The sequence below is a fragment of the Protobothrops mucrosquamatus genome, unplaced genomic scaffold (genome assembly GCF_001527695.2).
Source record: "Protobothrops mucrosquamatus isolate PMUCROS unplaced genomic scaffold, P.Mucros_1.0 scaffold1465, whole genome shotgun sequence".
Taxonomy (NCBI): domain Eukaryota; kingdom Metazoa; phylum Chordata; class Lepidosauria; order Squamata; family Viperidae; genus Protobothrops; species Protobothrops mucrosquamatus.
In genome coordinates, this window is record NW_015387643.1 from 382,774 (window position 1) to 400,939 (window position 18,166).

General features: G+C 43.4%; 1 protein-coding gene across 1 annotated transcript in view; it reads right to left on the reverse strand.

Annotated features, from left to right (window-relative positions):
* Positions 1–15,066, reverse strand: part of SCD (stearoyl-CoA desaturase) — an 18,558-nt gene extending 3,492 nt beyond the window's left edge. Inside the window, exons 1-6 of the mRNA XM_015822110.1 lie at positions 15,050–15,066; positions 11,418–11,515; positions 10,352–10,625; positions 2,868–2,998; positions 1,593–1,798; positions 295–524 (exon numbers count right to left, since the gene is read on the reverse strand). Coding sequence (XP_015677596.1) covers positions 295–524; positions 1,593–1,798; positions 2,868–2,998; positions 10,352–10,604 — 820 coding nt within the window. The 5' untranslated portion in view covers positions 10,605–10,625; positions 11,418–11,515; positions 15,050–15,066. The remainder of the gene's footprint in view (positions 1–294; positions 525–1,592; positions 1,799–2,867; positions 2,999–10,351; positions 10,626–11,417; positions 11,516–15,049) is intronic.
* Between the last annotated feature and the right edge of the window lie 3,100 nt (positions 15,067–18,166).

Genomic DNA, 18,166 nt, shown 5'->3' on the forward strand with positions numbered 1-18,166 from the left:
TTGAGGTGATCACGCCCACCTTGGCCACACCCACCCAATCTGCCATGACCACCACAGCCACACCCACCCAGTGGGTCACGCCCACCTGACACCCAGCGATAAATAAGTGGGTTTTGGGTTGCAGTTTGGGCACTCGGTCTCTAAAAGGTTCGCCATCACTGGATTAGGTCTTTTTCTATCCCTTCTAGAGAGGTCTTGATCTGCATTGGGTCCCTGATGGGAGAATAAATTAAAAACCAGAGTTGAAGCACATCATCTACCCTCAACCTGGCAGGCTTCTTACACCGTACATACCCAAAGCTCCAAAAACCACGAAGGGATTTTCCCTGGGGTTGATGTGACGATCATATGGCTGATTGCCATACATGTGGGCCACGCTGTTCACCAGCCAGCTGGCATTGAGGGTTGCAGTGTAGCGACAAATGGCCATCAGGAAGCTGATGAGAAAAGTTTCTCCCCAAAAATACCAAGGAACCCAGGAAGGCAGCAAGAAGCACATGAGTACCACTGAGGTCTTGTAATGCCTGAGAAGGAAAAAAATGATGCATTAATATACCAAACTATGAAGCAGCATGGAAATCATAGCAGCGCTCCAATTTCTACATTTTCAGTTAAGAAACTATTTGTGATACCGATCTAGAGGGCAAAAATCAGACTCTAGTACAGTGGTGGCGAACCTATGGCATGTGTGCCAGAGGTGGCACTCAGAGCCCTCTCTGTGGGCACACGTCTATTGCCCCAGCCTCGCCTCCCCCCGTGACCCCCTCCTCACCAGCAGTCGCCCCCGAGCGTGGCCCATGCGGAGCAACCCAGCGAAGGACATGGCAGCCAGGCAGCATAGACAAGACTCTGTCCTCACGCCCCATCACGCACAGTTGATGCTGCGGGATGCGGGCAGAGGGCGTGGCTGCCATGGCGCTGCTGGGCTGCATGGGTGAGTGGCCCTGCGGGCAGGCGGAGCGAGGGGCGGGGCGGGGTGGAGCGGGAATGGGGCAGGGGGTGGAGCGGGGGCAGTTTTTGGGCACTCGGTCTCTAAAAGGTTCGCCATCACTGCTCTAGTAGCACCTTTTCCAATTAACAAATTTTATTAAAAGGCCTAAACTTTCGTGCTACCAGATTTCTGATTTTTTGCCACTCTGTGGTAACACAGCTTTCCTCTTCAAGACTAGTAAGTTTCATTCAAAAATGTTCAAAATTATGACTGTAAAAAATCTGAACTGCTGTCCTTTGACTCATGGAGTTGAACGCTGTCACAATAATTACTGAACATTCTTGAAATCATAGGTTCAATTTTTGGGTGGATTACTTTCTGAATTGATAAATCATCTTGATGCATATACAATTCTGATATGAAATGGAAGATAATATGCAGCAAATAAAAAGAAGAATAATTCAACAGAAGAATTGTAATGGCTCAGACATTTTAGTCTCTAGCCAAGCAATAAATATTTGTGCTCAATTACCAATTCAACAGCAGACAGCAATTGTAGCAGATGATGAAAAGAATTCAGCTGACATTATAATTTAGTCACTGCCACGCGCTTTTCCTAAATCCCTTTCATTTCCCAGGCCTGCCATAACCCCTTGCTCACCTCCTCTGGAACATCACAACTTGATCAGCTTTCAAGTCAGACAAGTCCAGCTTCTGTCCTTTTTCGATGACATCAGGATGTTTGCGGACCAACAACCAGCCAATATGAGCAAAGAAAAAGCCCCGTTTTGCGTTGTGGGGATCTGCGTCCGTCTCAGAGAATTTGTGGTGCACGCGGTGATCTCTGGCCCACTCAAAAATATCATTCTAGATGAAGCACAAAGAGAATAACTTGAACAATGTTTAAAAGTGGACCTCTCTTAAGATTTACTTCCTGCCTATCCCTAGGGAACAGGGAAGAAGGAAAAAATATTTTATTAATCCTTTACTCTAGGGCAGGGGTCTTCAAACTCGGCCCTTTTATGAGTCATGGACTTCAACTCCCAGAATTCCTCAGCCAGCGTGCCTGGTTGAGGAATTCTGGGAGTTGAAGTCCATGACTCATAAAAGGGCTGAGTTTGAAGACCCCTGCTCTAGGGTAAGCAAAAGTATCTTGCTTTTTAATTTTAATTTTTAACTTTTTATTCTATTTTAATTGTGGGTTTTTTTTTAACTTTTTAGCTTTTACTGTATAGGAAGCTACCCAAAGCCACTGTATAGTGCAGGGGTAGGCAACCTTGGCTCTTTTATGACTTGTGGACTTCAACTCCCAGAATTCCTGAGCGAGCCATGCTGAGAGGAAAGGGAGAGGTTGCCATGCTGAGCCCTGCTGGCTCAGGAATTCTGGGAGTTGAAGTCCACAAGTCATAAAAGAGCCAAGGTTGCCTACCCTTGGCATAGTGAGATGGGCGACATAGAAATCCAATAAATAATACCCATCTGACTAAATCACAGGATGATGTTGGCTACTGAGAGTTGGTGGCATTTGGCCAGAAGTATTTGGCAGCCATGTTTTGTCCACACATTCAGACAAAGGGTTTTGGAGATTGGCACGAATTTTGACGGAAGGTAAATGATAGCTTATAGCTAGCCCTAAGCCTTAAATTAATTAAAAAAATGAGCAAGTAAAACAAAATGCAAACTGGAAACTTGTTTATAACAATATAGGACAGGGGCCTTCAAACTTGGCCCTTTTATGACTTGTGGACTTCAACTCCCAGAATTCCTCAGCCAGCGATGCTGGCTGAGGAATTCTGGGAGTTGAAGTCCATAAGTCATAAAAGGGCCAAGTTTGAAGACCCCTGATATAGGAGGAAGCTTTCATGTTCTGCATGAGATCCCAAGTTCTATATAGAATCCCGGACCCAAATTGCAGGTGGTCTACCGTACTTCCTACCTGGAAAGCCATGGAGTTGATTACAGTCAAGAATATTCTAAGAGGTAACGTAGCTTTGTAAGACCTGTGACTCCAAAGCCGATGTGCTCCAGCTGTAACGCCAAGACCAGCCAAGGTGAAGCACAAAAGAGCTGTAGAAGAGAAAGGGGAGGGGGGAAAACTGTCAAGAGGATATAACTGATATCTTAGTATAACTCAGGTATTGCTCCCATCACCCCAAAAAGACCCAGTTTAAAAAAAAAACTGTCTTCAAGATTTAAAAAAGATATAAATCAGATGGAAGAGGGATTTCTGTTCAGCTAACAATGCAACTTGTCAGCTATCCCCTCTAGTGCACAGTTGTCTACATTCTTTCTAGATTCACTTTCACAACAAAAGATTTTTACATTCCTTGTGTAGGAAACGGATCCTGTCTTCTATTATGAAGTATCACAGATGTTACAGACATAAGTCCATTATCTATGGAACTCTTAAGAGTCTGAACTGTATGATTATCGTGAACTATATGACTTAAGTGTTGTTTTGACATCACAAGTGATTAATTATCCCATCCAAACCACTTTTCATTAGATTATCATGCCAGCTCCTGCAAAGTAAGCACTCGTGCCAAAGACAAAATTACAAAACATTAACCCTAGTAATTCCTTAAGAGGCTTCAGATTTTACTCTTGCATAAATCACTTTAATCCAGTCAGGTGGCTTTGGGGTGGTAGGTTTTCGTCTTGTTTTGTTTGTTTGTTTGTTTGTTTTGGCTAACAAGGCATCCTACCTATTCAAGTCAGCAGAAGGTATCTGGATCCTGACCATTTTACTGCATCTCTTTACTCACTAGGCTTGACCTGGAGCCTTTTGGAGTAATCCTGCAAAAGCTAAGATGCAGACCGGGTAGAATCTAATTCACCATCCAATGTCTTTCTTTCAAATAAATACTGTAAACCTAAATCAGGGGTCTTCAAACTTGGCCTTTTTATGACTTGTGGACTTCAACTCCCAGAATTCCTCAGCCAGGCATGCTGGCTGAGGAATTCTGGGAGTTGAAGTCCACAAGTCATAAAAGGGCCAGGTTTGAAGACCCCTGACCTAAATGGATGCTACCTTAGCTGAACTACCTTAGGAACTGAGGGACTGGGTCAAAGCCTTCTTTCACACATCACAGTTCTCCTCTATTTATCACTTGGGAAGAGGGAAACATCTTTCAAGGCTGGTGTAAGTGGTCTTTTAACATTCTTAGCAAAATTGCTAATGGTTCATAAATAGGAAAAGCTGGGAACAGAATTCTAGATAACCTCCATCTTGCTACCCAAACAAAAGGCAGATGCCAGTCAAGAAAGCCTTCATCTGACATTACTACTTTTAGAAATCATTGAGCAAATGGACATGCAAAATCTGAGCGCTGTATTTCAGCTGCATCTATTTTTTATGACTTTGAACATTCCATTAATCTCACTGATTTGAAAATAAGCAAAAAAGATTCGGCCCAGAAAAAAAAAGAGAAACAGGCAATATTATAATCGGCAACAACTCCAGTGTTCCTTTCCTGTACAACTTCCCAAGGTTACAAATTTTTCTAGCCTCACAGGACTGGGTAAATATTGAAACCTGCAAATTAGTTAACTTAGAAAGAAATGCTTAATTGGCAATCTTTCTAATTACATCTGAATACTGAATAAAATAATGTGGGGTTTTAAAAGCAAAAACATTCCAAAGCTTCCTGTTGCTGAAAGAAGCCTTTGACGCAACAAACTGAAAGCATCTATTATTCGGAAGTTACCTCTCCCACAAAAAACATTTGTGAAGAATGAATAAATTTGGAAAAGAAGGAGTCGTCAGCAGTTCTCAGAATACATCCATACAAATAAACAAAACAGATTGATTTAACAAGATGCAGTTCAATGGGGACACACGTAAGGTTAAGCATGAACTTAGGCATCAAAAACCAAATGCATTGGTATAGAAAAGGTGATACCAGACTCAACAGTAGTAGCTCTGAGAGAGATCTAAATGTCCTACTGGCCCAGTGGCAGGATTCAGCCCGTTCGCACCACTTCGGCAGAACCAGTAGCTAATTTTTTGTTGCCCAGGCCCAGAATGGACTTCCAGAAGCGGCACCCACACATATTTGAATCCCACCACTGTACTGGCCCCTCACTTAAATATGAGCCAGCAATGTACTGCAGTTGCCAAAAGAGCCAGTGCAATCCTAGGCTGAATCAACAGAAGGAGAGCATCTAGATCACGAGAAATGAGAGTACCAAATTTATACTGCACTAGTGAGGCCACGCTTAGAATACGGCATCCAGTTCTAGTCACGACACAAAATGATGTTGAAACCCTGGAAAGTGTGCAGAGAAAAGCAACAAAGATGATAAAAGATCTGGAGGCTAAATCACAGTTGAACGATTCGGGGAGGCAAGAATGTCTAGCCCAGGGGTAGGCAACCTCGGCTCTTTTATGACTCCTGGACTTCAACTCCCAGAATTCCTGAGCCAGCCGTGCTGAGGGAAAAGGGAGAGGTTTCCAAGCTGAGCCATGCTGGCTCAGGAATTCTGGGAGCTGAAGTCCACAAGTCATAAAAGAGCCAAGGTTGCCTATCCCTGGTCTAGCCTATTAAAGAGAAAGATTAGGGGGGGACGATAACTGTCTTCCAGTACTTGAGGGACTATCAGAGAGAAGAAGGGATTGACTTATTCTCTGAAACAGCAGAGGGCAGATCAAGAAGTAATGGGAGGAAACTTATTAAAGAGAGGTCCAACCTGGGAGACATTTTCTGACCAAACAATGAATCAGTGGAACAGCTTGCCTCCCAGAGTTGTGGATGCTCCATCACTGGAGGCTATCAAAAACAGATTGGGCAACCATTGGACCAGGATGGTATAAGCTCTCCTGGCCTTGAGTAGGGGTTTGGATTAGAAGATCTCCGAGGTCCCTTCCAACCTTATGATTTTATGTTCTAGTGTTCTAGTTCTGCAAGTCCTAGGAAGCAAATAACCCTAAAGCTAGATGTTTATAAAGTTTGTCTAGCTAAGGTAATTGTCCAGTTAACATTCAACAGGCAGCACAAAGCACATTGCCTTTTTTATTTATAAGAAAATGCGTATTCCACTTTTGTCAGGAAATCATTCAAAACGATTTACAGTTATCTTAAATGATAAAAAAATATATAACCAAAGTATTAAAATAAGAACAACAGAAGAAAAAGCAATCTAAAGAAAATAAACCATGAACAAGTGTCAAAATAAAACATTTTTAATTTTATTGGGCACTGCCTGACTCTGGGCAACTCGCAATAGAACGAACAATAATATATAACATGATTAATTAAAAACTAAAGAACAAGAAAAGTAAACAACAAAACCAAGATGGTGAGGTAGTCAACAACATACAACTATCTATGGCTGTTAAAAGCATTCATTGTGGGCTGGGGAAGCAGATGTTTTACATATCATATGGTGGATTATAATTAAAAAATTCATATAACATTATAATTTGAGAAGATTTGTCAAGTCACGGTGCTAAAATCACTGTAACAAAGGGGCCATTTATACATCTGGGGCTGAGAGAAAATGTAGAAAACTAGGCTATCTTCAAATCCCAGTTGGCCCTTTAGGATTATCATCAAGAAAATACCTAATAACTAGATGATACTCCAAAGCAAAATAGTAGGTGGCCAGATTTTCCATTTCAAAACAAACATTCCCTGAATATATTACCCTTCCATTACTTTATTATTCTCAAAGACAAAGGCAGACTGCATATGGATGTGAGTAATATGGAGACACACCTGAACTGATGACAGCCATTTTTGGTTGCTTTTCAAAGCTCTTCCAGGAAAAGAGATCATGCTTGCCATTATCTCCAGCAGTGATTACATAGGATATTCCCAGAGCTAGTTTCCTAGAGTGTTCTCAGATTCACTCCTGATAAACTGAAATTATACCACTGGGATATCTTCTATCTTCCCAGAGGAAACATTTAATGAGACAATCTATATAATGATGGCACCCTGAACATGAACCAGATGTCACTCTTGCGGTAACATCTTCTCAGGAAAATGACTTAGAACTGGCATCTTGTTCAGAACAAAAGGTCTTTTGTAAGAACTCTCCATTAGAGGAAAAAAAGCAGTGCTACATAAATAAATGAATAGGAAATAAAAAAAAGGAACATTTGATTGGGCTATCATTCCCAAACCTTGCCTATGTTTTAGAAGACAACCTTTAAGTAGAAAATTATTTCCTTAAATTCCATTCTGAGCAAATTGGCCATGATTCCCTCCCAGCAACCCGTATTGGACTTTCAAATATTCTCCAGATCTTGTGGTATGTTTTCACAGTCAAAGTCTTTGTACTTTGCATCAAGTACAGTGTGGTGAAATGGTCAGCTATTGTAGTGGAAGAAGAGATAATGGATGCTCAATTGTGAGTGCTAGCTCCAGTGACTATACATCCTTTATTATAAAGGGCAGCCCTTTATTTCAGAAAGCTGTCCTTTAGATTTTGCTCTTGAATTGTAGGCCCAGTTATAAAACACATTTTTTATCCTTGTGAACCTCTTTCAGATTTGCCCCTTTTTCAGGTTTGTCCTTTTATTTTTTTCCATGAAATATGGTCATTATAGTATTAAACCCAGATGAAGACATCAGAAAGAATGGAACAGAGGATCAGCCACAATTGTTTAGGGGCAAGGGGGAGGGAAGCATAGATATTCTGGAAATGTAGATAAGTCTCAGGAGAAGTCTATAGATACTACCGTATGTTTGCACAGGGCACAACCAACAGGAGAGTAAAAGACTCTGTTTTGAATACCGAGCTGAGGTCTACAAACTAAAACAAAGATACAATGGTGGAACTTTTGCTCAAGATCTCCTTCTTCCTCCAGCAGGCAAGGGCAATTCCTTCCAATCCAGGGGTCTTCAAATTTGGCCCTTTTATGACTTGTGGACTTCAACTCCCAGAATTCCTCAGCCAGGCATGCTGGCTGAAGAATTCTGGGAACTGAAGTCCACAAGTCATAAAAGGGCCAAGTTTGAAGACCCCTGCTCCAATCCATCCTTTCTCTTTTATTTTGTTTCTCCTCTCAATGTGTCTGTCTTCCTACACACACTGAAAACATAGCATGTTTTGTCCCCTTCCTGTCCTTGTTAATGCCTGCCAGCCTCTACATTACACTCCTGTTCTAATGTTGTCTTCTTTCTCTGCCAGGTGAGTTTAATACTCTCTAGTTCGCCATTTCACCCCTCCCTCCATTCTCCCTGTTCCTTGTTGAAGACACCCCCAAATGCAGCCTCTTCCACTTTCAGCGCCTCCTAAGTTACTTCCATTTCTCTGTCAATTTTTTCAATATAGTTTCCTTCTCCCAATCTTTACTTTGACCAAGTAATGGAAAATTCCAGCTTTGGCCACTTTTTATTTATTTATTTTTACTTCTCAAGGAAGTTTCTGGATCCATGTGGCTCTCAGAAGGAAGTCAAACTGTTGGTCGTCTGGATTGCCTCTTGATCAGAAATGTTCAGGTTTCAAATATTCAAACCCTACAGGGTCATTTTCCATGGATACAGTTATGACTATGGGTCTCTGCTGACGGTTTTTAATGCATGTCAACAAAGTTCAGACTTGGAGCAGCCAAAGGGGGCAAAAAAACAGCCTTAACTGAATGTTCAATTGTTCTTGCCAGTGATAAAAATTATAAAGGTGAAAACAGATAGGCTGAGATGTGGCTTTGTCTATCTATCTAGCCCTGTATTTAGAATGTTACATGGAGTCAAAGAAGGTTGTAATTAAGATATTCTATACCACTGTGACTCTTTTTAATTTCTGCTTCTCAAGTAAATTCATTTCTCAGTTTGAATTGGCTTTTGTGCAAATTGTTCAAACACTTAACTAGATGGAATTTCTGGAGTTGCTTCATGTACTATTCACTCCTATCCAATACACCCCCGCCACCCTCCACGTACTTTGATCTTCAGAGGACATAATGAAAAAGTGGGGGTCGGAGGGGGGCTCAAAAAGCCCTGGAGATTTTCTTCAACTCCATCTCAAGTGGCTTATACCTCTTCCATCTGGAGTGGCTTCCATCAGGAGATGCCCTTATACCCCTTCTCCTTCTGCTTTTAGACAAAGAGCCAACACATTCCCTCCTTACCTATCCTCTTTTAAATTTGAATAAATTAATCTGCACTACTGGTCATTTTTACTATTTGCCTGTTGATTACATGGCATGTTAAGCTGCTAGATAAACAATGAAAAATGTATGTATTATTACCATCTTCATATGTAAGTTATGTATTTATTTATACAAATATTTGTATGCCACCTACACTCCAGACTCTTGGGAGATTAGTGGAAAACACCGTACCACACTTGCATTTTAGACAACCTCCATACAACATTAGGTCATTTAAAAACTGCCCTCTGAAAACATGGAGCAAAAAACTCTGAGTGGAGAAGAACATCACAGACAGCAAATCTTTTCTGTCTTATTACACTTTCCCTCAACCATCAGAACTTTATAAAACTTGGACAAAGCACTTCTCCACTGAGACATTTTAGGGAGCAGATTTTCAAAAATGATTCCTAAAAGGCAAATCACAAACATATAATATTTTACTCTCTGACCACCTTCTGAAGAACTTAGGAATGATTTATCATCTGGGAAACAGTATTTCATTCATCATTTAACTACCTTTGTCATCCTAGGAAGGATGCTGGATATTTCCCAGAATTATCCCCAACTATTCTATTCTGAAGTGCCTGATTTCTTGCTGTGAATCCTGAAGGAAATATGAATTAAATCACTGGATCCATCCGCCTGGTTGCTGACTATGCTTAGGGCCCTCCAGATGTTGATAACATTCTCTCAAGGAGTATGGGGAAACAGTAGTCTATGCTATGGTCCATATTGATCAGCAGACATTATTCAAGGTCCCATTCTTAAATACTACATAGTAGACCTAGTTCTCTTGCACAGAGCAAAATCCAATGACATTCTAAAGCACTGAGTATTTCTTATAAAGTTGTATATGTTTTTGAACTCAGAGCATTCATGTAGCTGCCTAGAACAGTGTGTTTCTGAATTCAGATGGATGTGACTAGGTATTGGGGAGATGTTCAAAGCTCAGACGAGAGGAAAGTAACTAACTGAAAACAGCAGAAGCCTATGGAGCAAAGACAATAAGTTGACCCAAATAACTATTTTTAGACAATTGTCCAGGATTGGACAATTCCTGCCTTGGGTTGGGGAATGGACTAGACCAGGGGTAGGCAACCTTGGCTCTTTTATGACTCGTGGACTTCAACTCCCAGAATTCCTGAGCCAGCATAGCTTGTCTAAAAGCATAGCTGGCTCAGGAATTCTGGGAGTTGACGTCCACGAGTCATAAAAGAGCCAAGGTTGCCTACCCCTGGACTAGACCTCCAAGCTCCCTTAGAGGCCTATGATTCTGTGACTCTTCCTTCCAAGGTAAATTTTGGGAAGTTTTGGCTTACCCCACGCCAAAGTGAGTAGCTTTGCAGAAGGTATGAACCAGATGGCATACACAGCAGTCAGATGGAGAACAGACATGAGAATAATGTTCCTCCAGACGTATCTTGGTGTAGGCTTAGGACCCTCTTTCTCACGATACGTCGCGTCAAAAATGTCATCTTTCATCTCTCGTTCTGACCCCATTTGCTCAAAGGTGGGATGGGCTTTTTCTGAATGAGCTACAGCATTCTGGGTAATGTGAGTAAAGGCAGGCATGGTAGAAAGGGCTGCAGCAACCTGGCAAATAAAGAAAAAAAAGTTACATATAAAGTCCTGTGTTGACCAAAACCCAATAACATTTTCCCCTTTTCTAGGTTCTTCATTTAAACTCTTAAAAGTTGGCACTTGTCTACAAGGCAATGGAATGCTTGCATCCTATATGGCAGGGGTAGTCAACCTTGGCTCTTTTATGACTCGTGGACTTCAACTCCCAGAATTCCTGAGCCAGCTAAGCTGGCTCAGGAATTCTGGGAATTGAAGTCCACGAGTCATAAAAGAGCCAAGGTTGACTACCCCTGCTACAGTATATGGTATGACTAGACAAGGATGGGCAATTTGTGATCTGTTAAATACATGTCTAAAGGCCACTGTTTGCATTATAACTTACACAGTTTGCTAGATACCCAACTGTAATTGCAACTAATGCTCCATAGGATAAAAAGTTTGAGCATGCAAGCAGAAGTCCCTCGTTCCTCAGCTAAGTATTGAAATTTTGTCACGAGTGGAGTCAATAACAGATTTCACTTATCGTTCCTACGCATTTCACTTATTTGGTACATATATATATAGACACTAGACAATGAGATGGGTGGCCTATACATTTATATAATTAATTAATTATACGCACTAGAACGGGTCTTCAAACTTGGCCCTTTTATGACTCATGGACTTCAACTCCCAGAATTCCTGAGCCAGTGTGCCTGGCTGAGGAATTCTGGGAGTTGAAGTCCTTGAGTCATAAAAGGGCCAAGTTTAAAGACCCCTGCACTAGAAGGTAGAATGCAAGTTTTCAAATAAATAATTATGTACCTTTATACCAAGAGTTCTGGACAATATAGGTCTTCAGGTTATGTACGCAGAATGAGTATACAGCATAAATCTGTAGCAGCTAAATATCCAAACGCAATCTGAATGTGAAACACAATATTTTAAGTCCAGGTTTGCTCCTTAACAGGCATAGCACAAATCCAATCTAAGGCATAAAGAAACTGAAAAAGCAGATCCCATTGAAATCAATGCAATTTTCTTCTGGGTCACATTGTAGTTTTATTTATTAAAGTTGCGTGCAAAGAAATTCAAATGGTATATCCTCAGTAATATACATCAGCCTCCTTCTAATTTAACTAGGTGTATTACTGGTTGGCCAGTTGTGTAATAGTATTTACTAGGCTTAGTTGATATTCACAAGTTGAGCTGGGTCTGGGTTTATAAAATGATAAAAACATGGCTGGGAACTACCGTGATTTTCAGGAAGAGCAGCCCTAAGATGGATGGACTTATAAAGCAGTGATGGTTGCATAATTGGAAGATCTGAAGGGCTATGATGCAAACAGATCATCCTGGCGAAAGTCTATGTATTTGCTAACAGCGGATATCAACTTGATGGCACATAATTAGGATCAAGACAGATAAGGAAGGAGAAAAACAAGCCAAAGAACGTCCCAGAGGTGCTTTTTCCAAAAGGCAACTGGACTTTGGTTTTTTTTTCTTTGAAAACATTGTGCTTCTCATCCAACAAGCTTCTTCAGTTCTAACCTTTTCAATGGAAAAAGTTGCCTTTTGGGAAAAAGCACCTTTTGGACAACCATGATCTGGATGATTGAGAATTTCCATAGACATTAAGTCAAAGAAAACACTAACAGATTACACAAATGTGCTTATGAAGTCACTAGGTGTTGAACACAAGATGTCCTCTTTTATCACCTGACTAGAGAAACCTCAGTATACTGTACTTCTTTATTTTTTTTTATTCTTATCCTTGATACCTCACTCCAAAACACTGACAAGAGTGGGGGGATTTGAAAAAAAAAATAACTTGCTTGTGAACAACTGACCCTGGAAGAATGCTGCCAGAAGCCACTCAAGGGTCATTGAGATTGAAAGTAGATGAATGAATATGAGAAATAATATCTCTTCTCACATAATTGTTAGGTACTGAGATGAGATGCAGAAATTACTATTGGTCTTATTGGTCCTATCAAGCAGAAAAGGGAGGTTAGATTGCATCAAGGACACTCCCCAAGCTGGCTGGAAGAAAACTGAAAACGAGCATTAATCTCTCAGCTTTAAGTTAAAAATATAGTTAAAACTATTTCCATCTAAAGGAAGAATCAGAATTCTTTGCAGGTGGAAAACCAGAAAGGTTGTATTTAGGTTGGTTTTATTTTAACAACACTGGAGAAAATAAGCTGGGTTGACAAGATCAGAAATGAGGAGGTGATAAGCCGCCTGGGAAAGCCAAGGGAAATCATCAAAACAATTAAAAAACAAAAATTAGAATATTTCAGACATGTGATGCGACACCCAGAAAAATACGGCATACTCCATTTAATCCTCCAGGGAAAGATTGAAGGTAAATGAGGTCCAGGCAGAAAAAGAACATTGTGGCTTCAAAATCTAAGGGACTGGTTTGGACAAAACTCAGCAGCACTTTTTGGTGCGGCTGCTGATAAAAACAGGATCGGCAACATGATCGGCAACGACCGATAACGGATATGGCCCAAGAAGAAGAAGAAGAAAGAGAAAATGTAAGATATTATATGTAAAGGGACATTAAATTTGAATTAATCAGGACTACAATCCTTTACACCAGTGCTTTTCAAACTTGGCAACTTTAAGATACAGGGACTTCAATTCCCAGAATTCCTCAGCCAGCATGCTGGGAGTTGAGGTCCGCACATCTTAAAATTGCCAGTTTTAAACGCTCCAGCCTACACATTTATCTGGAGGGAAGCCCCATGGAATTCAGTAGGTCTTACGATTATATATATATACGATTGTACTATAACTGAATGGGATGGAAAAGTTATTTAGTCATTCGACCATATCAAAAATATAAAACTAATACACTAAATTATGTTCAGTGCTTTTGGAACCAGCGTTCATCTTTAAGAGATAGTGAAGTGCTGTTATTCAGAAAGGATGAGTAATGCTATGTAACTACAGTTCAAAAATTAAGACTGGATCCTTTTTTGCCCTGAGGCCTCCTTCAGCTCAGGAAAGCTGGTGCCAGTGCTGGGCACGGCCAAAAAAAAAGTCTCCAGGCCTATCAGGTGAACAGGCTGCTCTCCCTTCTCAGCAAGTGTAGCAGGGCTAGGCCAAAGCCTCGAAGGGCCAGGCAGAAAAATTAGGGGGTTGTCTTCAGTTCAGGGGACATAGTTGTTAGGCTGTGGAAATGAGCAACGTTGGCACCCCTTTACTCTTGCCTGCTTCTCTTTGGCACAGGAATGTCAACCAGAAGGAACTTAAGTTTCTCAAGCTTGGCTTAGATTTAAATGATGGTTAATTCACAGGGTCTTACTTTAATTATAAGGAAGATTCTGGTCTAATTTAATGTGGGGGGGGTGTTTCCTCAGCCATGAAAACTGCAGTGAAGCTGCTAAGTACATTTGGAGAGGAGGCAACCTTGGCTCTTTTATGACTCGTGGACTTCAACTCCCAGAATTCCTGAGCCAGCATAGCTGGCTCAGGAATTCTGGGAGTTGAAGTCCACGAGTCATAAAAGAGCCAAGGTTGCCTACCCCTGTACCTAGCCTATCAACTAAATTAGACACAACCGGAGGCTTCTCCAATAACAAAAGGGAAGAGCTGGTGGGGAAACGTAGGAAGATTTTAAACGAGGGACATCTGAACCCCCTCAACAGCTTTGTAGCTACCACGGCACAAGGCAAGTCTTTTGAGAACGCGGTGGGTGTGCCATTCTCACGCTGGGTGTGGGGCTGGCGACCTCGGAGCGTTTCTCCAGCTGCGCCATTTCAGAAATCCAAGGCGGCTGTTCCCTCTTTTCTTCCCCCCCCCCCACCCCACCCCGACAGGCTTCTTTGCAAACTGCCCGGGCATAGGTGGGGAAAAGTAGGGAGACTGAGCGGCTGTGTGAACCCCCTCTACTGGTAGTAAAACGCTATGGTAAAGCGCAGGGTGATGCGCCACGAAAGCCCCGACCCCAGGAGCATCCTTTCAAGGGGGGGGGGGAGGGAGGGCTCAGTGCTTGCAGCTTCCCCAAAAAATGAGAACCAGTGCATGCCTAAAACCCCCCTCCCCCGCGCGCATGCACTCCCCCCCCTCCCAGCAATAGCGTCAGATCGGCCCGGGGGAGCCCCCTCCCCACTGCGGCGTGGATTCACCTCCGGGGAGCCAGGCGCCTTTTCCCGGCCGCTGCGAAAGCAAAGCCCAGCTGGTAAAGGACGCTCGCTAAGGGGGGGGGGGGGGTCTGAAAGGGGGACACACACACACACACACACACACACACACACAAACGTCCCTGCGGGGGAGTCGGGGGGGGGCGTTGTTTCTGGAAGGCTCCAGGACGGCGCAAGGGCATCCTATGGCGCAGCCCGCCCCCCCCCTTTTCCTCCTCCTCCTCCTCCTCCTCCTCTTCCTCCGGGCTGGGCGCGGAGAGAGGGGCTCCCTCGCCGGCTAAGGGCTCCGAAGGGAAGGCATACCTCTCCTCCTGCAAAAAAAAAAACTGCGATGGCGTCGGCAGGCCCTCGAACTGGCGCAGGTGAAGCTCCTTCGCCCGGAACAGCAGCAGCAGCAGCGAGAGTGCGCGGCTTTTTCAGACGGTCCTGGGATGCTCGCTCTGGAGCCTGCGCTTCGCACTGTCCCTCCGCCAAGCCCTCGCCCGGGAATTTAAACGGCCGGCCACGACCTGCAGTAACCCGCCGCTGGCTGGCTGGCTCTCCCGCGCGACCTTGGCAGAAGGGGCGGCGGAGGGGAAGGCGCGCGTGCCGGGCGAGCGCTTGCCGGGGGCTGCTCGCCGGGTGACGCTGCAGCGGGGCGGAGGGCGAGGCGGAGGGCGGCGATTGGCTGGCGGGACTTTGGTGCCACCGGTGCCTCCTCGGCATTGGCTGCTCGCAATCTGCTGTTGGACGGCGGTGCGCTCCCCGGCTCTTCTCCGCGCTTCTCCCCCTGCGGCTCAGCTGCCGGCCGGCCGCCCAACCACGCCTCTCTGGTGAACGGGAGGCGGTGGAAGGCGCTCGAAGCCCCCCTCCGCTCGGGGTCCGAAGAGGGGCCGCGGCTGAAGCCCCTGCTCTGCCTTCCCCCCCCCGGGGGCATTTGTTGCAGCCACCCCGGCCTTTGCTGGAATCCCGGGGAAAGGGGGGCGGCGCCCGAGCCAGGTGCGCTTCCCGGAGTTTAGAATTAGAATTAGGAATAGAATTAAGAATAGAATAGAATAGAATAGAATAGAATAGAATAGAATAGAATAGAATTTAGAATAGAATAGAATAGAATAGAATAGAATAGAATAGAATAGAATTTAGAATAGAATTTAGAATAGAATAGAATAGAATAGAATAGAATAGAATAGAATAGAATAGAATAAAATTAGAATAGAATAGAATTTAGAATAGAATAGAATAAAATTAGAATAGAATAGAATAGAATTTAGAATAGAATAGAATAAAATTAGAATAGAATAGAATAGAATAGAATTTAGAATAGAATAGAATAAAATTAGAATAGAATAGAATAGAATTTAGAATAGAATAGAATAAAATTAGAATAGAATAGAATAGAATTTAGAATAGAATAAAATTAGAATAGAATTTAGAATAGAATAGAATAAAATTAGAATAGAATAGAGTAGAATAGAATAGAATAGAATAGAATAGAATAGAATAGAATAGAATAGAATAGAAAGGGACCTTGGAGGTCATCTACTCCAACCCCACGCCCAAGCAGGAGACCCTACACCAGTGATGGCGAACATTTTAGAGACCGAGTGCCCAACAACCGCTTCGCCCCTGCCCCATCCCCACGTTTCCTGCCCGCAGGGCCACCCACCACCTCCACAGCAGATCACCCAGGCGGCCCAGCAGCGTCATGGCGGCCACATCCTCTGTCCGTGCCCCACAGCTTCTGTAAGTGACAGGGCGTGAGGGCGGAGTCTTGTCCCTGCTGCCCGGCTGCCATGTCCTTGGCTGCACTGCTATGCACAGGCTGCGCCAGGGCAACTCTCCAGGGGGGGGGTTGCTGGTGAGGAGGGGGCCACGGCGGAGGTGGGGCTGGGGCGACAGCCTGCGTGCCCACAGAGAGGGCTCTGAGTGCCGCCTCTGGCACCCGTGCCATAGGTTCGCCACCACTGCCCGACACCATTTCTGACAGATCGCAATCCAGTCTCTTCTTGAAAGCTTCTAGTGATGGAGCTCCCACAACTTCTGAAGGCAACTTCTGTTCCATTGGTTGATTGTTCTCACAGTCCGGTTCCGAGTTCCAGATAGGCGTTTTACTCCAGAGCAGGCCTTCCCAGGCGGAAGATTCCAAACTCCCTTTCTGGAACAGGAGCTCCTTCGGAGTCGCCTGGCTTAGGGAACAAACACAGGCGGGCAGAATCAGCACGTCCTCACCCCCCTCACCCCGAAAATTGGATGAGCTGAATGAGGTCCTGCCTCATTGCCTGGCAGGCTCCCCGGCTACCTCTAGCTGGTCCCTGAGTCCTGCAGCCATTTCTGTGCCATTGTAACAATAAGGAGACCGCTTTTGGGGTCACTCCGCAATGGTTGGGGGGACACTGGAAGTAGGGAATGGCCAGGAACTGTGCTGGGTTATGTTAAGTGTGCAGAATCACCTCTACGTTTGATCTTGGGACATCCAATGCCAGATCTCGTCTTCTGAGGATTCCTGATTTTCCCACCAAAGGCCAGGACAGAGGTGGAAATATCATTCGGTGTGCATGTGGTGTTTGCATAAGAACATTTGTGACACTTTCAGACTGACCAGAGGTTGTAAGCATTTCGTTATAAACTCAGCTTATTTACACAGAGGCTTTTGCCCATGGGAAGCAAATTCTTCAATGAGTCATATCAGCAGCACCCGATGTGCTCAATTGTAGGCAAATATATAGAAATATCTATCTATATCCCATCATTTCAATATTTCCAGATCTGTTTCAGAGTTCCTTCCCTTCCTTCTTTGCTAAGGCCCTATTTTGATTTCCATCTTACGGATTCTGAGCGGTTCATATCTTACAGCTTCTTAAAAATAGTTGAAGACAAACTATTGGCATTTCACTTCCAGAGGAATAGTTGGGGTTCCCCCCCCCCCCATTTCTATCTCTGGATATGTATCATTTGCCAGGCCAAGTAACTACCATTATGTGTAAAATGTAAGTGCACCCCATGTAAATGTTTATCAAATGTGGACATACCAATATTTTATCTTCATTCAAATAGTTTATAAAGATGATGCAACTCAACTACAAAAAGATGATGCAACTCAACTACAAAATTGACTTTTCGATCATTTATTGGATACAAATTAACAGATATGCCATTTCTTCTGACTTGCCTAGCTGACAACTTTGTCGATGATAGAGGAGGGAACCGGAGGGTCAGCTATACTGGACTTAATTCTTACTAATAGGGATGAAATGGTTGGGGGAGTAGAAGTTATAGGAACTTTGGAGGAGTGTGACCACATGAATTCATCATAGTGCAGCCACAGACCAGTGTTTTAGACTTTTAAGAGAGCTGACTTAAACAAAGTAGGAGACTAGGAAGGATTCCGTGGATCAAAATTCTAGAGAGAAAAACAAGATACTTGGAAAACTGAAAAATGAA